This window comes from Sorex fumeus, unplaced genomic scaffold (genome assembly GCF_029834395.1).
Source record: "Sorex fumeus unplaced genomic scaffold, SorFum_2.1 ptg000030l, whole genome shotgun sequence".
Taxonomy (NCBI): Eukaryota; Metazoa; Chordata; class Mammalia; order Eulipotyphla; family Soricidae; genus Sorex; species Sorex fumeus.
Window position 1 is genome coordinate 26,752,450 of NW_026606087.1, and position 25,775 is coordinate 26,778,224.

Below are 25,775 nucleotides of genomic sequence, written 5' to 3' on the forward strand. Positions count from 1 at the left end.
ATAGAGCTAAAATACAGTTTTTAAGAGCAGAAAATGTTCCCAAGGAGGATGAAGGAAAAAAAAATATTATTGTGAGAAAATAGAATGAGACAAGGGGGAAGAAATCTTTCTTTCAATGGAATAGAAACTATGAGTCTCTCTGTGTCCCTTGAAAGGTTTTGATCCAACCCTATTTGTTATCCTAGAAAAGCTCTTCTGAAGAAAGGTCTTAGTGTAAGAACGGCTTGAAAGAAGCCAACCCCATGGAAATAGGAACGACGCGGCCATTTATTAATGTCAAATATGCTGCCTGCATGAATTAGCTAGCCTGTCTTTTGGACACCATACAGAAAAGTCCTCCTGCACCTGCCTCTTAGTGTGCTGACCCTCCTGCCTTTATTGACAGCAGCAGCAACCACCAGAAAATATAATTTAAGAAAGAAAATACTCTACTACATTCTACCTTCTGAATAGCTGATTCATCAGTTTTTAAAGGCTTTTTACTAAAGTATCATCGGTGACCACAGCATATAAAAGCTTGCTCAGATCCAGAATGAAAAGCAAAGGAGTCATTTTCCTCAACTGGCAGAATTTAACCAAATTATCACAAAACTGACCTTAAAAACAAAGAAATGGAATAGAAAAGGGCCTGATTTCTTACTGGCAGTACCCTAGTGGCAAGTATCCCAGAACTAAGAAAAGCTGCCAAGTAGACGAGAGAAAATTAAAGGTCCTTCCAAAACAACTAGCTTGTGCACACAGCATTCCCATCAGCTAGAGTGAGCTTCAAAAGCCACACACAGGTAGAAGGTCCAGCCTTATTCTTTATTAACAGAACAGATCAAAGTCATTAAATCAAGTACAAAAGAAAGGGTTCCCTTTTCCTGGATTGGCATCAACATCCTCCCTACCACCTGCAATTACATTATTATTATTTTTTTAATCTATCTTAGTCTTTTCACTTAGGTAGGGCAGAGATGAGAAGTAACAAATGAGCTCGACTTCAATCACAAAGCTGAAAGAAATCTCAGGCCAGAGAGGGCACTTGTCTTGCATGCGACTAACATGGGTTCGATCCCTGGCATCCCATATGGTCTCCCAAGACCCACCAGGAGAAATTCCTGAGGACAGACCAGGAGGAACTCCTGATCTTTGTCGGGTGTGGCCAAAAAAACAAACAAAAAAGATGAAAGAAATCTCAGCTTGCAAAGAAACAAAGAAGTAGGTCTTTCTCTTGCAAAAGGCAGTCAGGAACTCTATTCCAGTTAGGAGGGTGCCTCATGGTAGAGGAAAGCTGTCACAAAGAAGCTCTTACCAGAGGTGGTGGCACCAAGACAGCAAGGACCTGAGCTGTGGAATGATTCTCGTCTATCTCAAGATTCACCTCCCTAAATATAATGATAAACAGCGTGGGGGGAAAGGTGGGGCTCATTATGAAGAGAAACCAAAGTGAATATGGGCGAAGTGAACATGAAAAAAGAAAAACTGCAAATAATCAAAAGTTGCTTAGTACTTCTTTCTTTGACTGTCATAGAAATCTTGAATCCATTGCTTCATATATTTAACTTCCAAGGAGCGAGCTAGTAACACAGACACAGGATCAAAATGATTGCTGGCACGAAGATCTAGATGGTGGGCCCCCTCTGGTATCATTATTGCAACCAAGGTATCCGTAATGTCACTGGTTACTCCACCTCCCATCCAGGGGTCTAGTTCGCCATTGCTGCAAGTGAAGAAGAGAAAAAAAATAAGATTGTTGGTTTTTCTTATCTATACCTAGATAAAATAGAAAACATAACATCTAAAATTACAATCTGGAGGATCTTATCGAAGGGTTTAATTTATCACATAGAAAAGTGCTTTGTACTAGATTTTTAAATATTTTTACAATCAGTTATGAGAAAACAGAGGACAGTGGTGCCCCATAAATGAGCTCAGATTGAACAGGACTTGGAATTTAGAAATCCAGATTCCAATCCTAAATTCATGACTCAAAATCTATATGCTTTTATATAAATGGACATGACCTGGCTTCCTTACTTGTAGAATTGAAATAGCAAGGCCCACCTCAGAAGGTTCTTGTAAGAATAATCAAGTGCACATATGGAAGTATTTAATGAGCACAACTGTCAGGCACATAAGAGTCTCTCAGTCACAGCTGTCCTTTTTTCCTAGGACATTTCATCATCCAATGGTGACAAAGACTCCCCAAATTTTAATTCCCAATTATATATTAAACTTTAAAAACTTTCCTTTGATTTCTAAAGCAGTACTTTCCTTAGTATAGTACTATAAAAAAAATAGGGTGGTAGGTAAAGGTAAAAAAGGTAAGGGCCCTCCCGTTGATTGTCGATTTGCTCGAGCGGGCCCAGTAATGTCTCCATTGGAGACTTTGTTGTTACTGTGTCTGGCATATCGAATACTCTCGGTAGCTTGCCGGGCTCTCCGAGAGGGGCGGAGGAATCGAACTTGGGTCGGCCATGTTGGCCACTTGTAAGGCGAACGCCCTACCCGCTGTGCTATCGCTCCAGCCCAGGGTGGTAGAAGCAAAAAAAAAATTGTCTTGGATCTGAAATCAGAAAATTGGAACATTACTAAAGCACTTTAACATCAGCTATAAAGTTAAGTGTTGCTAAATTAGTCTTGATTGCTTCACACATTTTAGAATAATGTAAACAGGCTATGGCTTCATTAAAGGAAAAAATAATAACAGATGGTCAGAGAGATAGCTCAAAGGAATGGAGTCCAGGTCAGATCCTCAGAGCACAGCCATAATTGACCTCCAAACACAACACCAAGAACAGACCCTGGGCACTTCTGGATATGGCCCCCAAACCAAAGAAAGTAAAGAAGTAAACTGATACAATCTCATACAACATACTCAACAGTATCTACTAACAGCGTTTGAGATAAAAATCTATCACAAAATTCAGCATTTAAAATGAATAATTCACAAAGTAACCACATTTAAAGAAAACAAAAATACACACACACACACAAAAAAAACCCACAAAAGCATCGCCACAGTCAGGCTCCAGACAGAAAATCTTAGAACCATAACCCTGAAGATTTCCTCCTTGCTAATCCAAGCCCCTAAATCAGGGAGTTGAACCAACTGACATCAGTTCTAATTCTCCTAACCCATGTGTGCTTCCAGACATGCCCACCCTCTCCCTCTTACCACAGTCGGGTTCTTGACCTTGGGCCCGAGACTCTGAGGACTCTGACCCCAGCACCTAGATTAGGGAGTTGCACATCTGATGTCAGCTCTAATTCTCTAAACTGTTATTGAGATTATTACTGAACACACTTTTCATATTGAAGCTAGTGGATGAACAACCATATTTCACCGACTTTGTATCTCGGTCAACTAAACAGAGTGGCTAGTTCAGAAGTCCTTTGTTAAGGTCTAATAGCATTGCATGGCAAAGAAACTCATCAGAACAACAAGGTACTATCAGTAACCCTTTGGTATAAACAGCTGTACAAATCAATACACAAAAGTCCATGGCTTCTCTTTCATTACTAGCATATGGTAAAACCATGGGCTTTTGGATATTGATTTTGTAACCTGCCACTCTACTGTACAAATCTATAGTTTCTAGGAGATATTTTGTAGAGCTTTTAGGATTTTCTTGGTATTATTTCATCTGCAAATAGTGAAATCTTGGCTTCTTCCTTTCCTATATACAAATAATTAAAGGGAAGAAAGATATTTAAAAAACAATCCCATTCACAATTGTGCCTCAGAAAATCAAGTACCTCAAAATCAGCTTAACTAGAAAGGTGAGGACCATACAAACAAAACTACAAAATGCTACTTCAAGAAATGAAAAAGGAAATGTGGAAATGGAGACATCTCCTGCTCATGGATCTGGAGGTCAAACATTGTCAAAATGCCAATACTCCCCAAAGCATTCTCTACAGATTCAACGCAGTCCCTATAAGGGTGTCCTTGACATTTTTCAAAGAAATACATCAAACATTCCTGAAATTCATATGGAATAATAACCCCCCACTAATAGATAAAGGATTCCTTGGGAAACAAGATGGGAGTTATCACCTTCTCCAACATCAAACTTTACTACAATGCAATAGTAATTAAAATAGCATGGTATTGGAATAAATATAGACACTCAGATCAGTGGAATATTAGTTAAATATCCAAACCTTCAAACATATGATCATTTGATCTTTCATAAAGGAGTAAGAAACATGAAGTGGAGCAAGGAAAGCCTCTTTATAAGTGGTGCTGGGAAAGCTGAACAGCTGCATGCAAAAATATAAACTCTGATCTCTTTCTAATGCCTGGCAAAACACAAAAGTCAAATAAAAATGTATACAAGACCTCAATATCAGACCTGAATCCATAAGGTACACAGAGGAAAATGTAGGCAGTAGCCTCCATAACAGTAATGCAAAAGACCTCTTCAAAGATGAAATGCCACTGACTAAGCAAATGAAAGCAAAGATAAACAATTAGGACTACATTAAACTAGGAAGCTTCTGTGCCTCAAAGGAAATGGTGAGCAATATACAAAGAAAGCCCGTGGAATGGGAAAAATTATTTATTTACCCAACACTCATATGATAAGGGATAATATCCAAGATATACAAGGCACTGCATATATAACTTCACAGGAAAAATAAATCCAACACAATCAAAGTATGGGGTGAAGAAATAAATAGAAACTTCTTCAAAGAAGAAATACAAATGGCCAAAAGACACATAAAAAAAAAAACACTTTACATCAATAATCAAGAAGATGCAAATCAAAACAACAATGACATACCATCTCACACCAAAGCAACTGGCACATATCAAAAAAGAAAAGAAAAGAAAGAAAGAAAGAGAGAGAGAAAGAAAGAAAGAAAGAAAGAAAGAAAGAAAGAAAGAAAGAAAGAAAGAAGGAAAGAGAGAGAAGGAAGGAAGGAAGGAAGGAAGAAAGAAAGAAAGAAAGAAAGAAAGAAAGAAAGAAAGAAAGAAAGAAGAAAGAGAGAGAGAGAGAGAGAAGCAAGAACCAATGCTGGAGCAGATGCAGGGAGAACGGAATTCTTTGTTGGTGGTGGGAATGCCAACTGTTTTCCAATTTTTTTTGGAAAACAATATGGGCATTCCTCAGAAAACTAGAAATTGAGATTCCATATGACCCCACAATACCACTCCTGGGAATACACCCTCAGGGCCCAAAAACACTGCAGAAGTGCCCTCTTCATTTCTATGTTCACTATTTCTATGTTCGCTATTTCTATCTTCACTATTTCTATCTATCACTATTCACAATAGCCAGAATCTGGAAACCACCCAAGTGCCTGAGAATATATGACTGGATGAAGAAATTATGGTAAGTCTACAAAATGGAATACTATGCAGCAAGGAGATAAAATAAAGTCATGAAATTTGCTTATAAATGGATGGACATGAGAATATCATACTGAGTGAAGTGAGTCAGAGGAAAAGAGAATGACTGTACTCTTTTGTGTGATAAAAAAAAGAAAAACATAGTATGAGATTAATACCCAAGGACAGCAGAAACGAGGGCCAGGAGGACTGGTCCATGATTGGAAGCTTGCCATAAGTATGTATGGTGGGGTGTGTGGGCAGGGGTGGGGGTCTGGGGGAAGTACAGTTAGGACAGAGAAGGGTCCACTATGTCAATGATAATTGGACAAAATCTGAGTATTGAAAGTAGGTAAAGAGATTACACTGGTGAAGGAATGGGTCTTGGAATGTTATATGACTGAAATTCAATCATCAACAACTTTGTAACTGTAATTACTGTAATTCAATTGAAACAAACAAAAATTAAAACACAAAAAGCAAAAAACAAATGAGAAGCACCACAACAGAAAGTTTCCTGGCCAAATAGTGCAAAAAAAAAAAGTTTCGATTTCTTCACAGGGAACATATTCCTTATTCAAGTATTGGAAGTTTTAGAATCATTAAAATGATCATCCAACCCAAAGTAATTTACACCTTTTATGTGATCTCCACCAAAATTCCCTTGTCATTGTTCAATGACTTAGGACAAACACTTCTAAAATTTGTATAGACTCCAAGAAAAGCCAAAGAAATTCTGTGGAAAAGAAGATAATGAGAGGCATTGCATTCCCTGATTTAAACTATATATCAAATCTATAATAATTTAAACTGCCTGCTATTGGGAAAAAAAGACTGATTTTTCAGGTTAATGGAACCAAAATGAAAGCACAAAAGCAAACAAGCCCTCTGATGGAAAAATAGTTAAGTTATCACAATGTACCGTAAAGTGCAACAAGGAAAGCCCATTCAATAACTGGTTCTGGGAAAAATGCTTAGGCTCACACATAACATCTTCGAGAGTAAACAGAAAGTGCTGAAACAACGGACAAGGAAGAACTGGTAGATTTTGCCCCAAATCAAGAATCATGGCACCATTACAATGGAGAAGCTTAGGAGAATGGTGAGTATCATTCTAACAGTGTTGTTCAGTGCTAGACCTTTGAATTGGGCCAATGAGTTACACATAGAGCTGGCATTTTATGTGCAATGGTAAATGAGTGAAGAACTAACATACTCACTACTTACAATTGTTTTCATAGTCTATTATAGTAGTTTTTAATAGTTAAATGAAGAATGAACTCAAATACCAAAGTTCTGACTTTGTCCTGTATGTCTGATAACTTCAGTGTGCAAGATGAAGTTTAGTGTCTATAAAAAATGACTTATATGAAAAATTGTCCTTAGCATTTGTTCAGCCATAACTTGTAATTGATTTTAGCTATATATATATATATTATATATATATATATGGAATAACCTAGATTGGAAAGCTGGATATAGTACTGGTTCAGTTTATGCCCTTATTTGTTTAAGCTATGAAACTTACAACTCTGTTTTTAACTGGCAAAGAACTTAATTTGTAGAGAAGTGTTAGTCTGTATAGTTACTTGTGTTAAGTAAGATTTCTTGTGAAATCTCTGCTTTATTCTATTGCCTCAGGCATTACTTGATGGCATGATATATATATATATTTACATATATATGTATATATATGAGACGAATACCCATGGACAGTTTAGCCTTTGGTATCAGTGACAGAAAAGATACCTTTCTAAAGAAGGGGTTATCATCTACACTGCTTCTTAAGGGCTTTCACTTAAAGAATTTCATTCCCCATTCTGTGTCATCTTTTTTTAATATATGCTATTTAGACCTGATTACATTCTCCCCTGTAGATTACGATATGACTTCTGGTGCAGGATTTATTTAAGAGTAACAAGACCTTCACATAGAGGAGTATTTGTATGTATGAGATAAAACTAAAAACTAGAACTAGATCTCACGCCATAAACAAATGTTCATCAAAAGTGAATTAAAGGCCTTCATATCAAAACTGTATCTATAAAACACAGAGAAGCCAGAGAGATAGTATAGCAGGTAGGACACTTGCTTTGCACATGGCCAACCTAGGGTCAATCCCAAGCACCCCATGTAACCTTGAGCCCACCAGAAATGATCCCTGAGCACAAAGCTGGGAGTGCCTAGCTTTCTGGCTTCCTTTTCTCAGCACTTCCAGGGGTGGCCAAAAATAAACTAGACTAAAATAAAATAAACTGATTATAAAAATTAAAAAGATTATAAAAATAAGAAAAGGGTTGGAAAAAAAAACCCTTACCTATCTCATTTCTTTCTTTAAAAATTAGCTCATTCCCCTGCCCAGATGCTTGTAAACACAACTCCTGGCTCCTACTTGCCCCCATAGACTATTTTTTTTTAATTTTATTGAATCACCATGAGAAAGTTACAAGCTTTCATGTTTGAGTTACAATCACACAATGATCAAACACCCATCCTTCCACCAGTCACATTCCCCACTACCAATCTCCCCAGTATACCCCACCTCCCATCTTCACCCCGCCTCCATGGCAGACAATATTCCCCATACTCTCTCTCTACTTTTGGGCATTATGGTTTGCAATACAGACACTGGAAGGTCATCATGTTTGGTCCATTATCTACTTTTGGTACAGATCTCCCATCCCGACTGATTCCTCCAGCCATCATTTTCTTAGTGATCCCTTCTCTATTCCATCGGCCTTCTCCCCTCCACACATGAGGCAGGCTTCCAGCTAGGCAATCCTCCTGGCCCTTGTATCTACTATCCTTGGGTGTCGGCATCATGTTATGTTATTCTATACTCCACAAATGAGTGCAGTCCTTCTATGTCTGTCCCTCTCTTTCTGACTCATTTCACCTACAATAATACTCTCCATGTCTATCCATAAGCAAATTTCATGACTTCATCTCTCCTAAGAGCTGCATAGTATTCCATTGTGTAGATGGGCCAAAGTTTAACCAGTCATCTGTTCTAGGACACTTGGGTTGTTTCCAGATTTTGGCTATTGTGAACAGTGCTGCAATGAACATATAGGTACAGATGTCATTTCTACTGTGCTTTTTTGCATCCTCAGGATATATTCCCAGAAGTGGTGTTGCAGGGTCATATGGAAGCTCAATTTCTAGTTTTTTAAGGACTGTTCATATTGTTTTCCAGAAAGGCTGACTATTGGGCATTCCCACCAACAGGGAAAGAGCATTCCTTTTCCCCCACATCCACTCCACACTGGTTGCTTTTGTTCTTTTGAATGTGTGCCAGTCTCTGTGGTATGAGATGATACCTCATTGTTGTTTTGATTTGCATCTCCCTGATGGCTAGTGATGTGGAGCATTTTTTCATGTGCCTTTTGGTCATTTGTATTTCTTTTTTGAGGAAAATTCTGTTTATTTCTTCTCCCCATTTTTTGATGGGGTTGGAGGTTTTTTTTCTTGTACAATTCTACTAGTGTCTTGTATATCCTGGATATTATTCCCTTATCAGATGTGTATTGGGTAAATATTCTTTCCCATTCTGGCCCCCACAGACTTTAATGAGGACCCCTAACTCCCAGCCCACACTTATTTTCTGCCCCAGCAGGCCACAGGTAACTCTATCTCCTGACTTCTGTTCACTCCTGCCACCTGTGAACCAGACCCCCATGTCCTAGTCCAAGCTTCCTCTTGCCTCACACTAAACAGAAAGCAGAAACCAGCTGGTGGAAGAGGTAACCGAGAACTTCCTTAGTCTGAGGAGGGAGAATTATACACCAATCCAAAAGGCCCCAAGAGTGACAAAAAACAACCACAACAAAAAAAACCTTCAAACAGGAGGACAAACTAATCAAAAGAGTTAGAACCAAACAGAGAAAGATACTTCGATGTGGCAAAAAAGCAATGTCTTAAACAAAAAAGAAGTAACAAAAAAATTACATCAAATTCCTCAAACGAAACTCTACAAAGCAAGAAGGGAATGGAATGATATATTCAAACTACTGGATGAAAAGAATCTTTATTCAAGAGTCCTCTACTCTACAGGGCTACTCTCAAATTTCAGGGAGAGATAAAAGCATTCTTGGACAAACAGACGAAGATGCTGCATCCAAACCAGCACTGCCAGGAATACTGAGTGGTCTATAAAAACGCTGAATAGCAAAAACCACCTAGACCCTCACAGAAAAATAGCCACAAACTCTTTCATAGCGATAATAATGTTTCTAAAGATTAATGGACTGAATTCTCGTATTAATGAAGCATACAATGTCTGATGCAACAGGAAACAAAAATCCAATCATACTTTTGGAAACACAACTGAATTCCTCCAAGTACACACTCAGAATGACATAATGGGAAATGATTATGATATTTCTCTGATGCTTCCATATATATTTTAGCTGGTTGCTCTCTATATACTGACAACATAATGTTCTAGCCAAAATTTGAAAAATTTGAAGTGGTAACAAAGATATACGTAGAGTTTCAATTCACTCTGAAATAAGATAATATATATTATAATCATGTGACAAATAAGTCCAATTAGAAGCAAACCAGAAGTATAAGGTTTTGCAGTCAAGCCAATGTTGAGATCTGGCTTCATCACCCAGTAACTAAAATAAAATTGGGTAATCTTTGTCAAGAAACTGACTGCAGTGGCCTCGCTTTTTCTCCTCAGTGAAAAAATAAGTATTGCTTCACAGGACTGTTGTGAGGATTTAATTAAATAATTTATTTTGAATACCTTCCATAGTGGGCTGGAGCGATGGCACAGTGGGTAGGGTGTTTGCCTTGCAGGTAGCTAACCCAGGTTTGATTCCTCTGCCCCTCTCGAAGAGCCCGGCAAGCTACCGAGAGTATCCTGCCCGCATGGCAGAGCCTGGCGAGCTCCCCGTGACGTATTCGATATGCCAAACACAGTAACAACAAGTCTCACAATGGAGACGTTACTGGGCCCGCTCGAGCAAATCGATGAACAATGGGAGGACAGTGCTACAGTGCCACCTTACATAGTACTGATGAGAGCAGGGACTTTAAAAGCATTTATTGGCTAGAGAGCTAGCTCAAGTGTAGAACATATGCTAAGTATGCTCTTCACACTAAGTATGTATGTTGAGAATCTGAGTTCCATCTCTGTCACCAAAAGAACCTCCAAGCATTGCTACGTTAGGCCCCTTACTTTAAAAACTGAACATAGTAGAAAAATAACTGCAAACTTTTAGCAAGGGACTGGAGATAGAGTTCCGGATTAGAGCATTTGCCTTGCATGTGTGTAGTTCTAGGTTTGATCTCGAGCACCACACATGACACTCACAAACTTTTAGCGGGTGACGAAGAAGATGGGAAGGTTCCAGTAGACAGTGATACAGAAAGAGATTGGAGGCAGATGAAGAATGGCAACATGGTTCCCCTTAAATTAAAAATATTTACATTCTTATACACCATAGTTACTTCAATTTTTTAATTAATGTTGAACAATGAAAAAATTTTACATTACTACTAATATTAACTCCCCGTGGCGTACCCAATGTGCCAAACACCAGTAACAATGATGGGTCTCATTCTCCTAAAGAGCCTTGAATATAATCTCAGGGCTAGGATGAAAGAGACGTTACTGGGGCCTGCTCGAGGCAATCGACGATTAACAGGATGATTTGTGATTTGTGATTTTGTGACTAATATTAACAGTAATAAAGCATAGAGGGAACAAAACTGCTGCTTTATTTTTTGGAGGTTTTTTTTAACATTTTAATTTTGCTACTACTGTATTCTGAGTCTTCAGGCACATTTGTAACAGTATGTTAGATCAAGTCTCCTCTCAGCATCCTCTGTCATTCAAGGAATAAAAAAAACAGAACGAATGCCACTGCCGGATGCTATACTATTTTCTAAGCAGTCAACAAATGTTTTCACTAACCAAAGTTTTTCCTTGGGCCAGTAAAACTCACCTGAAAATAATGTTTGTGTGGGAACTGATATTTTTGCCTCCATACAAAGTAGGGATCCAAGAGGGCCTTGGTCTTACGTGCCACTGTTTATAACAGTCATCGGAAAACTCCTTCAGGCTCCATGGGTGAGGCTCAAACATATCATTGATGCCATTAGAACAAAAAGGCATGACCATTTCTGTGCAAGCCTGAAAAAGCAACCAGAAAAGAAACCATTGAAGAAATGGGGCACAAGGAAGTTAAATTGCGTGCAGTGTGCAAAGCGAGGCTGTTACACAGGCCGTTTGGCTGCAGAGCCCCTTCCCCATCGTTGTGCCTCCTGCCTCTCATTGTTCCTGAAAAGGTCTGACTGAGAAATCACGGAAATTAGGAACTGCTCTCTTTCACATTTGTTATATTTAACCCCCAAAACAGTTCTTCAGAGGAAGTACTATTCTCGTTACATAAAGAAAGAGAGACTCTGACTCAGGTTACGCATCCATTTTCTGTGCTCATAAAACGCTCCCTTTATATGATTTATCAAGTTCTATTTTAACAACCGAGTTGCCTCTCTTTTTCACCAAGCTACAGCTGACGGCGCTATGTCTCGTTCATCTTTTTATCTTTGGAATCTAGAGGGTGCCTGACACAGGTATTGGAAATATATGTGATGACGATTAAACATGATCAAACTTAATGCAAGAGAAAGGTTGCCCTGTCTCACAATGTTCAGTCAAGAGCCTGGATCAAATCCGATGACAAAATCTCGTAAACTCTGTTAAGCACAATCACAGAAGTGAAAGTAAGACCCACTGGGGAAAATCATACACACTCACTTGATAGCTCCAGCCCTGCGTTCCAAGACTGCTAGTTGCTGTCGCTGATAGATTCATACAGCTTGCCTGGTCAGAGTAATTATAATACACATTCAGAGCTTTATAAATATTCTTCAGCAGCTGCGTATCATTCACATTGGAATTTTCCAAATACTGGCATACCACCTGTCATTTTGGAGAGATAAATGGCAAAAGTTAAAAAGAAAAAAACTACAGTTGATTAAATAGCAAGTATGATTTTCACTTGTTCATTATAAAAATCATACATATCTAACTGCATCATCTGAAAACTTCTGAAACATGACTATAATGTCCTTTAAAAATGATATGCAACCCCCTGCTTACCACTCATTCATCTCCGACGGCTTTTCCTTCAATCTTGCTAAACATTCCCACTATCCCAAACTCATTCCCTCTCTTTTGCCTTTGCTCACCCTGAAATGCTCCTTCCCCCTCTCCCACGATACCAATTAGCGGCAAACAGCGATCCATACAATGCTGGGCTTAAGTATCACTTCCTCTCTGAGATCAGCCTGGCCTTGGTCCTTAACTGAGGAGAAACAGAACATTGCTTTTTTGTGTCTCCTCTATATCCCTGTGCCTAATTCTAGCAGAGGTCCAATAGTATTGCACTCATTTGATCCAAGATCTTAGCATGGCATCTGGTAATTAAACATTTGCTTACAGAAACATTTTACATATTTATAAAAATAAAAAAAATTGTAAAATTTATCTAAAACTGCATCAAACTCTAATGTCTCTGATATAAGAAGCATTACCAAGCAATTCTACAGTTTCCAAATATTCCTATCACTAGACTATGTAATCGGTATCTGCATTTCGAATACTAAAATCACAAACAATACTTGAGGGGTCCAGGATTGGGAGTAAAGGCAGGGACTCACCAGAAAGGGGAAGTGGGGTAGGAAATAGTTCTGATCTTCAGAGGATGACATAATAGAGAATACAATTTCTGCATTTTAGTATGTGAAAATTTTACTTCAAAAAACAAATATAGGGAATACTATGCAGCTGTTAGGAAAGATGAAGTCATGAAATTTCCATATAAGTGGATTAACATGGAAAGTATCATGTTAAGTGAAATGAGTCAGAGAGGGACAGGCATAGAAAGATTACACTCATCTGTGGAATATAAAGTAACAGAATGGGAGATTAACTCCCAGGGTTAGTAGAGATAAGGACCCGGAGGTCTGCTCCAGGGCTTGGAAACCAACTGGCCTCAAATGCTGGGGGAAAAGGCAGTTCAGATAAAAAAAGGGAAGACCAAAGGATGTTGGGAGGACCCATTCAGGTTGAAAGATGCGTGTGGAAAGCAGACTATAGACAGAACACAATGGCCACTCAATACCTCTATTGCAAACTGCAACACCCAAAAGGAGAGAGAACAAAAGGAAATGCCCTGCCACAGAGGAGGGGTGGAGTTGGGGGGATGGGGTGGGGGGGTGGGAAAGATATTGAGAACATTGGTGGAGGAGTCTATGCACTGGAGGAGGGATGGGTAAATGCTTATTGGATGACTGAAATACAAAAGTTCGTAAGTTTGTAGCTGTGCCTCACGGTGATTCACTAATAAAAAATTTTTTAAAAAAATAGGGCCAGAGGCATAGTACAGCAGGTAAGGCATTTGCCTTGCATGCCTCCAACCCTGGTTCAATTCTCAGCACCATATATGGTCCTACAAGCACTGTCAGGAGCGATCCTTGAGTACAGAGCCAGGACTAAGCCCTGAGTACTGCCAGGTATGTCTCCCAAATCCAAAATAAATAAAACAAAACTATAAATAACTATTAAACTCCAATTAAAGTGTTTAAGTTTAAATATTTAAGAGTATACAAATAACTTCTTTTGAAATAAATTTGTTAAATAACATGGTGGAACTGGAGAGATCATTTAGCAGGCAAGATGTTTGCCTTGCATGTAACTAACCCAGATTTGGTCAAGGGACTGCATCTGGTCTCTCAAGTCCTGCCAGGAGAAATCCCTGAGCACAGAACAAGGAGTAAGCATTGAGCACAACTGGCTTTGGCCCCAAAACCAAAAAATAAATACATCACTCTTTACAATAGCCAGAATCTGGAAAAAACCTGAGTGCCCGAGAACAGATGACTGGTTAAAGAAACTTTGGTACATTTACACAATGGAGTACTATGTAGCTGTTAGAAAAGATGAAATCATGAAATTTACATACAAGTGGTACCACATGGAAAGTTTCATGTTAAGCAAAATGACTCAGAAAGAGCGGGATAGACACAGAAAGATTGCATTCATCTGGGGAACATAAAGTAACGAAATAGAAGACTAACACCCAAGAACGGCCAAGATTAGTACCAGGAATTCTGCTCCATGGCTTGGAGGCCAGTCACACGTGCTAGGGGAAAAGGGAGCTCAGATAGAGAAGGGAGCACCAAATAAAGGGTGTTGGGAGGATCCTCCCAGGATGGGAGAAGCATGCTGAAAGTAGACTATAGACCAAACATGATTGCCACTCATTGCCTCTTTTGCAAACCACAACACCCAATAGGAGAGAGAGAGAGAGAGAGAGAGAACAAAAGGGAATGCCCTGCCAGAGGTGGAATGGTGGGATGGTGGGGGTGGGGGGTGGGAGGGATACTGGGATCCGTGGTGGTGGTGGGAAATGGGCACTGGTGGAGGGATGGACATTTGATCATTGTGTAATTGAAACCCAAGCACAAAAATTTGTAAGTCTACAACTGTACCTCATGGTGTCTCTTTTATTTTTTAAAAATTTAAAAAATAAATAAATAAATACACCAGGGAGTGCAGGGATTTGGCTCAGTGACAGAGTGCCTGCCTTCCAGGTGTGAGGCTGCTAGTTTAACCCCAGCACTGCCCTATATCACTGAGTGTAATCCCAGGGGTATTGCCACTGAAAGCGCAAGCCTCATGGGTTTATAATGTTCACTGCATCACAAGCAAACGTACAACCTCCAAAGGAGGGAGGAAATGGGAGGGGAGAAGAGGGGAAGAGGAGGAGAGGAAGAGAAAAGGGAAGGGAGAAGAGGGGAAGTAAGGGGAGGGGAGGAAAGTTATTTTGTTGGTCAGATCATTCTATTCAAGGTCAGCCAGCTAGAAACTCAGAACCTTGACTCTGGTTACAGACTATACCTACTGTCCACTTTGCTCTACTGCTTAGGGGAGCACCCCTTATAAAACTGCAAACAATCCCGATGGCAAAGCAAATTATTAAATTTACAACGCTTATTAACATCTTTTTTTATTTTAGTGAATCGTCATGAGATAGTTAGACTTACAAATTTTCATGATTACATTTCAATCAAACAATGTTCAAGTACCTATCCCTCTACCAGTGCCCATTCTCCGCCACCAATGTTCCCAGTGTCCCTCCTGCCACCCCCACCCTTCCCACCCTCTGCCTCTGTGGCAGACGCATTCCCTCACTCTCTCTCTCCTTTTGGGTGTTAGAGTTTGCAATATAGGCACTAAACAATCATCATGCTTGGTCTACAGCCTACTTGCAGTACGTATCTACCATTCCGAGTGAGCCCTCCAACTACTGACATGAATTCAATGATCTGTGTCTGCCCTTTACTGCCTATGCAAAAGAGATAAAACAGGCAAATTTTAACAACAACAAAAGTGAGTGGTCAAGGGCCAGGAAGATTGCTCCATGGCTGGAAGCCTGCCATATGAGCTGGGAGAGAAGGAGACTGGGATAGAGAAGGGATCACTAAGTGAATGATGGTTGGGGGGGATCGCTCGGGATGGGAGATGTGTGCTGAAGGTAAATAAAGGACCAAACGTGATGGCCTCTCACTATCTGTATTGCAAACCATAATATCCATAAGCAGAGAGAGAGAGTACGAAGGAAAGTGTCTGCCATGGAGGCAGGGGGTGGGGTAGGCGGGGTGGGGCGAGGGGGAATGTTGAGGGATGCCAGGAACATTGGTGGTGGAAAATATACATTGGTGGAGGGACGAGTGTTTGATCATTGTATGACTGAAGCTCAAACATGAGTTTGTAACTTAAAAAAAAAAGTGAGATGGTCAAAAGAGGAGTAAAAAGAATGCAGGTAACCTGCTTCGAGAGAGAGCCAGAGCAGCAGGAAGTGGGCACGGGCTGAGATGTACTTCCAGGAGGGAAAGGAGAAGGTGAACAGTTATGAGCAGGCCCAGACTCTCATCAGAGTTCTCCAAAAGACTAGCTGCCAGTAACACCATCCTTTAAAGAAAAAAAAAATGGGGGAAACGTAAAAAATACAGAGGAAATGATTTACTGGAAAAAAATCACAGTGTCTCTCACCAAAGTTATTTGGCAACACAATATTGCTGTCGAACGTTAAATGATAATTTGGTGAGTGGAGGCTTTCAAATTTTAGGAACTCTTCTAGCAAATATGAAGTTTTCTTGATTGCAGACTTAATAAGATCCTTTAAATCAGAGCCTTGAACATGCCCCTCTGTAATATGACTTTCCCAAAGGGACAGAGTATGTGCATTATTCCCAGTAGGGTTTTGGAAACACTGCAATTAGGAAAAGTTTGAAATTAAGATTATCCAAATAGCTAGAAATATCCTTAAAAAGTAATTGTGGGGTCCTAAAAATAAGATATATTAAGATTTAGAGAGAAGAAAAGCACCTGCCATAGAGGCAGGCAAGGGGTTGGGGGTGGGGTGAGGAGAGGGAACTTGGGGACACTGGTGCTGGGAAATGTACATTGCTGGAGGGATGGGTGATGGAACACTGTATGACTGAAATCTAATCATGACCAGCTTTGTAAGGGTCTATCTCACAGTGATTCGATTTTTTAAAAAAGTAAAAAAAGAGATATATTAAGACTTAGGGTATTCATAAAGAAGCAAAGCTGAACCAAACCAAAAGCTTCACAAATCCACCAAGCCTAGAGCAGTAAGGAAATTAAAGTTGAAGAAATGAGGCAAAACAGTGTTTTACTCTTCCAGCAACTCTCAATTACTCATGGTGAATACTTAACATTTATTTGTATAGCACTTTTATATGAAGATCCTCCTAAAAAAACATGCCATTCAGAAATACTCAAAATAATAAAGAAATCAGGGCTGGAGTGTTAGCACAGCAGGTAGGGCATTTGCCTTGCACGTGGCTGACCAGGGTTCGATCCCCAGCATCCCATATAGTCCCCCCCGAGCACCGGAGTAATTCCTGAGTGCTCCAGGTGTGGGTTACTCCTGGCTCTGCACTCAGGAATCACTGAGCACGGCCAGGTGTGACCCAAAAGAAGGAAAAAAAAATCAGGAATCAGTAATAGGATTTATTAAATTTTGTATTCCCAACAGTGAATAATGAGTAATTTTTTCTGAATGTGGACTTGGGTCTATGCAAACGTGCCACAATTTTATGAAGTTAACATACTAAATGCAGAGAAAAGCACAGCGTAGTGAATGAAGAAGAGTAAAAAAATAAAAATAAAAAGCTGGGTATGGGAAAAGCAAGGCAATGATATGTTCAACAAATGGCTTAAAACTCAGGAAAAGAAGAGCAACATGTGACTATGACTCGTAAGCTATATCAGATCCCCCTGCAGAGTTAGAACACTGAACCACTGTCAGATACAGAAAAGGAGGCAGCTACTTTCACTGCTGAAAAAGCATGCACACAGTAGGGTCAGTAACCTGTTGATAACCGTGGGTCTCAGCAGCCAAAGTTACACACAGAGAGGATCATGGCGCACACACTGGCCTCTGCTAACAGAGAGCCCATATCCAGGTTCAGGGCAATCATGAGTCCACCTTCTTTTTATGAAGTCAGAGCATCCCTAGTGGATGGTATCCTGTGATAAGGAACACACTTTAAGAAAGAAAGAAACCATTATACAAAAATCCAGAAAACAGCAAGGAGAACAGGGAACTGAAGGACAGTTGGAGCTCACAACTAACCAATTACACTATTCCAAATCCTTCATTATCACCAATAAGACTACAACAAATATCAAGGCTAAGCCTTAATAAGCAACCTGAACTATTTCTTTGAGATAATTCTCACAAGAAGCAGTTCAAAAAAAATAAAAATGAACATTTGGGGGAAATGGGATCCCAAGTGGTGCTTGGTAGGCCTGGGGTCCTCTCTTGGAATTTTTAATGCTGCCTAGACCCCACAATGCTCAGGGACACTCCAGCAGTGCTTAGAGGCTTCCAGAACTACACTTGGTAGTGTTTGAAGGCCTCCGGGGCTGCACCTAGCAATGCTTGAGGGCCCTTGTGGAGATGGGGACCAGGTCAGCTGCACATAAGACATAAGACCTACACCTTATTCTCCCAACCGTCCCTCCAGCCACAAAAAAAATAAATAAATATTTTTAAGGCCTGTGCTACAAGCTATCCAACTACCTTTTTAGAAAGTACCAATTTAAAGAAAACATAACCAAGAAAATAATTAAATCAAACTGAAATTGCAAAAAAAAAAAAAAAGAAAGTACCAATTTAGTATCTCTAACAGTATGCTAGACAGAAGGTCTGAAAAACCAAATTTATGTTATATTTGAAGCTCTTACAAAATACTTACGTTTACTACAAAAGAAAATATTAAATGGTTCCAAAGCTCCCCTTATTTGGGGCGGGGGTTGCCAGGGATAGAGCCCCAGTCTCATACATGTAAGACATGTACTTTACCAATAAGCCACACTACCAGTTCTAAGTTTCTTTCTAACAGAGTTTCTCTGAGTACAAGCGTTATCCTCTAGCATTAAAACCAGGATCTTTGGTTTCTGTTTTTATACATATCCTTTATACTTAATAGCTTAAGTAGCATGAGGGAATAAAGTTCCCCTCTCCAACCTCCAACACTCACATCAAAAAATTACTGAAGTGGGGCTGGAGCGATAGCACAGCTGTAGGGCGTTTGCCTTGTACGCAGCCAACATGGCCGACCCGAGTTCGATTCCTCCGCCCCTCTCGGAGAGCCCGGCAAGCTACCGAGAGTATTGGATATGCCAGACACAGTAACAACAAAGTCTCCAATGGAGACGTTACTGGGCCCGCTCGAGCAAATCGATGAACAACGGGAGGACAGTGACTGTGAATATGCTGATATTACTCACTCAATGAGGTAGGCAATTTTGGTTTTTGATTTTTTGATTATTTCCTTAAGACAAGCTATGATCCTCCTGGTATTTATCTTGGCTATTCTTGGGTGTTAGTCTCCTATCTACAACTGTACCTCATGGCATTTCACTAATAAAAATTTAAAAAAAAAAGACAAGCTATGATCTAATCAAATAATATGAAAAGTTCCTGCCCAAAAACTGTCTTCCAAAATATTCCTTCAGGTAGTCTCTTTATTGTTCTACTTGGTAACCACGAGAAGGCAGTGTCTTATACCTAATTTCTACGTAAAAAATAGCATTCCTACTTATGTCATAAATGCACTAATATGAGGGCTGTTAGGCTAAGGTTGCTAGTACAATCAGTGAATGCCCTTGAGGTCAGGGACTTTCCCTATAGAGACCCAGGGAAAAAATATTGTAACTACTACCCCCCTTTTCACAAAGAGGAAAATATGTTCTGAGAGTCTAGTTACAGATATGCAATTTTTAAACTCTGAATAAAGTCTCTGAACTTATATCTTGGCCACAAAGCCCTGGCATAATAATCTGTCTCCTAATATTATAGGATAACAATAGCACTGTAGCACTGTCCTCCACCCCTGCCACCCCAACCCTGTCCACCCCCTATTGCTAAAGAAATTCTGAGAAAAAAAGATGGGAAGATATCATATTCCCTGATTTTAAATCATACTACAAAAATAAAACAATCAAAATGGTATGGTAATGGAATAAAGACTGTAGCACTGTCCCCCACATTGTTCACCGATTTGCTCGAGAGGGCACCAGTAATGTCTCCATTGTGAGACTTGTTGTTACTATTTTTGGCATATCAAATACGTCACAGGGAGCTTGCCAGGCTCTGCTGTGTGGGCGGGATACTCTCAGTAGCTTGCCAGCCTCTCTGAGAGGGACAGAGGAATCAAACCTGGGCTGGCTGCGTGCAAGGCAAACACCCTACCTGCTGTGCTATTGCTCCAGCCCCATTGGATAACAATAACAGCAATAATGACTAAGTAACTAGCATTATCTTAGTGTGTAAGTAATTAGTATCAATACCAGGTCCTAGTGAAGTATTATGATGACCAAAATCCACTATCATAAGTCTATTTCCATTTTGCAGAGGAAAAAACTAAAGCAGAGAGACGTTAACAAACTTGCTTGAGAGCTGTGGAGAAAGTTCAGGGGGTGGAGGAACGTGCCTTGCAGGGGTATGGTTCAAAGTCTCAGCTCCAGGGCCACCTGTTCCCCTACCCCAAGCACCAGAGTGGCTCTAGTGGTCGCCAGCACTGCAGGGCCCCGGGAGCAGCACTTCTGCCTCGGAGCCTCTGGCTCAGCTGGGTGAGTCTCGAAACTGAGAGGCCCAGCTTCCCAAGGGCTGCTTAGAAACCCCACCAACCCTCTGTCCAAAATGGCAAGAAATTTGCTCATAACTACACAACCAGAAAGTAGCAGCAATTGGACACAATGCAGACAACATCCTAAAGCTTCCATTTTGTACATACCCACTTTTTAAATCATAGCAGGAGGAAACCAATATAAACAGTTTCTTAATATATCTCAATCCTAAATTTTAAACATTTGATTCTTGGACAGTCTCTATATTTTTCTAAGGGTTTTTTTTTTGGGGGGGGGAGTAAATGTTTGGAAGGAATTCTGTGATGATACAGATTTTATTTTATTATGCAATTGTAGAACATTATAAAAGCGAGTAAATAGATTCAAGTGACTAAGGCTTAAGAACCAACCAACACATGTAATAAACAGACCAAGTTCACTTTCTCTTCCTAGAACAAAGTTGAAAATTCTGGAAAAACTTAGAAAAGAACATTATTTATTCATCTTAAATCTGCTTTTAAAGTGCATACAAATAATAAAAATAGCATACTTATTATGTTAGTATTGGTACCAAGTTAATCAGCTCTACACTATGTATTTTAATATTCTCAGCCTCGGTATGCCAGAGAAAGATTATAATATATTTAAGAGCTTTAAATTTTCCACACCTATGAAGATAAACATTTAAGTATGAGGAAGAAAAGGGGAGCAAGGAAAAAATTTTAAGAGGAAGGAAAGAAGGCAGGTTTGAAACAAAACAAAAAGACCAATCTCTTCTCAGAGAGCGTGGTCCATCCACATTAGAGAAAGAATTAAGCAGATACATTCAGCTTTTCTAACAGATTTTCTTTCTCTACAGCTTCAATACCCCTCTCACACTCACTCAGATAATCACATTAGTTTTGTCAGTAAAAGCTCTCTTTTCATAGAATGTACCTAAACCGCTTAAACCACCCAGAGAGGTTGCATACATTATCAAATGCCAAGACAATCGTACGAGATTTTCCATCTTATGTCTTATTATTTCACTGTATCTATCCGCACCCTTAAAAGAGTAAGCCAAAAGATTTGGTAAGTTGTCAGCTAAGGCAATCCCAAAATAAAATAACTCTACAGTGTCCTTAAAAAACTGTGCTTGAAAAGAAACGGAGCAGTTTTATGCTGACACAGCAGTCAAATGACAGAGGGGGTTTCTATTTCCCCTTTCTCCTCTTCCTTGTGTTCGAGCAGCCAATTCCATGATTATTTCTGCATGAATGTTGCAGCCTCTGTTAATACTAAATAAAAGAAATGGGGTCTGTGTATGCTAAGTCCAGAGATAAATTAGGAAGAACGATACTTCAGTTGACACAAAAAATGGCATTCAGTCCCCGGCGGTGGTGTCCTCAGAAATTGTACAATGTGGAGGCAGAATTGGAAATCATCAGCTTTGTTTCATAACCCACTTGTTACATATTATATCACCATCCTAAACCCGAGTTAAAGACTCAAATAGGGATGGCTGTTTGTCAACCCTTTAGAAAGGAGGAAGTGTATCAGAGGAAGGAGGAGTTCTGCTTAAATGGAATTATCCAAGTGAAAGAGCGGTCCCCAACTGGGTAGTGTTCCAAGGATTAGTGGGTTGGGAGAACACAGAGAGGGTCAAGAAAGGAGAAACAGAATGAACAGTGAATGAAAGTGATCTGAAGCTAAAAGCTTGGGAGAAATACATGTAGTGGGAAAAGTCTAAAATCAGATACAGTGTAACTGGAGAACGATGTAGACAACATAAATTTTGGGGTTTTAGCATTTTTATTAAATTTACAATACTGTTCATTATACTTTTAATGCAAACATCATTCTAACCGCATAGCCATCTCTAAAGAGTTGTTTCCCTCCCTCAGTGTCCCAGATGACCTCCCCTCCCTCCCCCTCCCAAGTAAGCTCAGTTCCATAGGCAAAATCTCCAGTTCTAATGACTCTGGCATTTGCGGTTCCCTTACTATGTTTCTTTATATCCCACGTATGAGATCATTTTTCAAAAGTTTATTGTGGAACTGGTGATTGACACTTAGATTAAAACTAAACTCAAATTCCATAAAACTGTAAATTAATGATAAATTGAAAACAATTTTTCTAGATCATTTTTTGTAGGCATAGAAATTTTTTAAATTAAGCGTAAATAATTCTAAGCTAATATATTTTAAAATTAACATGAATTAGTCAAGCCTACAAATACACAATTGAGTAAGTGAGGAGAGGAGAACTAAGAAAATTTTAAAGGAAAATCTGAATAGGACTATAAAGGTATAAAAGTGTATTTTATCCTAGAAAGGGAATATAGGCTTTATGTTAGAAAATATTATATTACAGAAAATGCTTAAGTATCTGCATTATTAAGATCATAATAAAACTCTACAAATGCAAAAAAATCTGAATAGACACAGAACATTCAATGTAACTGAAAAATTATTGTAAAAGTATAAAATCATTTAGCAGACTATGAATAAACAGACCTATCTTACTCTGTAAATGTCACCACAATCATCAGGAATAAATGCAATACTCGTGGCCAAGCGCTAAAAAGTTTGTCTTTTAAAGAAGTTTTTTGGGTTTTTTTTTTTTTTGGCATTTAGGGTCTCACCCGACAGTGCTCAGGGGTGAGCACTCAGGAATCACTGCTGGCTATGCACTCAGGAATTTCTCCTGGCAGTGCTCGGAGGACCATATGGGATACCGAGGATTAAACCTGGGTTCACAGTGTAGAAGGCAAAAGGTCTACCTGCTGTACTATCACTTCAGCCACTGAAAGTTTTTTAATGCTTCCTATAAAACTGGTTTCAAGACAATGAATTTCCTAAACTGTTTCCTGTGCATGAAGCTCTCTATAGTTATAAACCTGAATGATAATTCAGCTGAATAGCGTATTCTTGGTGAAGTGTTTATTTCGTGGAGTCTTTGTACAATATCCTTCCATTCCCATCTGACTTGGAGAGCCTCATTTAAAGATCTGCTGTGGCTCTTTAGGGCTTTTCGTTGTTTAGAAGTTCCTTTTTTTTTTATCTTGATGCTTTCAATATTGTCTCTCTGGCTTTTGTCATTCTGAGTACAATGTCTTGGAGTTTTTCCTATTTGAGTCTACTTTTTACTGGAACCATTTGAGCATTCTGGATCTGGGTGCCTGCCTGCATTCCTCAATGCTGAGGAGGAAGAAAGTCTTATCTATCAAGTTTTTAACTATTGGTTCTTCATAGAATTATTCTTCCTGTTCTTCTGGGACTCTGGGGATTCTTAAATTGTTCCTTTTGAACTCATTCCCCAGTTTTCTGGTGTGCTATTTATTTCTTTTCAGACTTCTTTTCATCGTATGTTGTTTCTAGTTTTTCTCCATTTAATCTTTTAGCTCCTTGATCTTTTCCTCAGCAGCTACTATTCGGCTGCTCAGAGCTTCTGTTGTCTAACTTTGACCAACCACAGTCTTCATTTCTGAAACTTCTGAATGTAGTATCCAAAACCTGGGTCAGCAAATTGTAGCCCTAGGCCAATCCAATCAGCTCTCTGCTTTATAAATTAAGTATTGCTAAAACACAGTCATCCTCGTTCATCTATTGTTTATGGCTACTTTCTCCTTACAGATATATATCTGAAAGGAGTAATATTTGAGTAATATATGGCTGAAACCAGATGGCCCAAAAATCTAAAAGGTCATCTAAAGATAAAGTCTGCCAACCATTATAAAATACAAGATAATCCCCCATATGTTTTTATCATCTCACAACTCTTTTGTTCTCTAAGAGGGCAAATGTAACTCTCATTTCATATACAGAATACAGAATTAAACTGGTACTTATCACACCATGGCTAACTAGTCACCCAAACTTAGTTTCCTACTAATACTCTGTGATATAAATGATCAGAGTCTGAACAATGGCAGGACCTAATTTAAATCCCGCTTCCACCACCGCTTAGTTGCGTTTAAATGTCTTCTTCTCAATAAGAGTGGAGTTATATCTTTCCTACACAGTATCTCTTGAGGACTGAATGAGATAGACTATATGAAGCGCTTTAATAAATGGTAAACTACTAGTATTTATGGATAAGATATTAATGTAGACTTTTTTCTTCTTTTTTGGCCACGTCCGGCAATGTACAGGGGTTACTCCTGGCTCATGCACTCAAGAATTTCTCCTGATAGTGCTTGAAGGACGATACGGGATACTGGGAATTGAACACTGATAGAATAATAGATTTAGATTTAGATTTGCTGTGTTGTTTTGGAAGGAAAAGAGGAAAGTTGGCCACATCCAGCTGTTCTCAGAGCTTACTCCTGGTTCTGTGCTCAGGGGACCATATGAAGTGCCAAGAATCTTAACTAGCATCGGTCATTTGCAAAACCAAGCACCTTGCCCCTCACAATCTCCCTAGCCCTAGATTTAGTTTTTTTCCCTCATTGTTTTGACCTAGCTATTATTTCCATGAAAGAGAGCTGTTCTGTAAATGATTTTGAAACAAAAAATTCAAACTATTTACTTCTTAAAAAAAAAAAATGTGCCAGGTTTTACACATGCAAGGCAGCACTCTTCCACTGAGTCAGACCCAGTCCTGTCAAGTTAAATTTAATCAATACTCATTTACTTCTCGCCTGCTATGAGCAAACACTTAATCATTCTGGGGCTGGAGCAATAGCACAGTGGATAGGGCATTTGCCTCGCACTCTGGCGACTCGGGTTCAATTCCTAGCATCCCATATGGTCCCCCGAGCACTGCCAGGAGTAATTCCTGAGTGCAGAGCCAGGAGGAACCCCTGTACATAGCCAGGTGTGACCCAAAAAAGAGAAAAAAAGCAAACAAAATACTTAGTCATTCTACTTTTAAATGGAACAAATCACTAATAACAACCAGTTAATTTGGGTTACAAAGTTTAAACAGGGCCAGAGAGATGGTTCCCTATTCCTCATCAGAAGTGACCCCTGAGTGCAGACCAAGAATAAGCCTGAATACTAGCAAGACGTGGCCCAAAAACAAACAAAAAAATTTTTAACTAAGTCGGGTGTACATTTAATTGTACAAATAGACAAATAAAAATGCTCTTAAGTCTGATTCTCACATTATCAATTCTGTTTATAATTCCAGCGTTCATTTTAGAGTCCGTATGTTCTCTAAATTACCAACTGTACTGCCTTTAAAATTAAGAATGGCCTTTACAAAGGAATAAAAGAGCATATACAGTAAAGAATGCAAGTAGAAGGGCCGGAGAAATAGCTGAGGGCTGATATATGCTTTCTATGT

General features: G+C 39.3%; 1 protein-coding gene across 2 annotated transcripts in view; it reads right to left on the bottom strand.

The window, feature by feature from the left end:
- Positions 1–785: 785 nt before the first annotated feature.
- The window catches only part of PRCP (prolylcarboxypeptidase), an 84,428-nt gene continuing 59,438 nt past the window's right edge, over positions 786–25,775 (bottom strand). For both annotated transcript variants that reach the window (XM_056116180.1, XM_056116181.1), the window contains 3 exons: positions 12,093–12,257; positions 11,278–11,465; positions 786–1,702 (listed from right to left, as the gene is read on the bottom strand). In XM_056116180.1, coding sequence (XP_055972155.1) covers positions 1,486–1,702; positions 11,278–11,465; positions 12,093–12,257 — 570 coding nt within the window. In that variant the 3' untranslated portion in view covers positions 786–1,485. The remainder of the gene's footprint in view (positions 1,703–11,277; positions 11,466–12,092; positions 12,258–25,775) is intronic.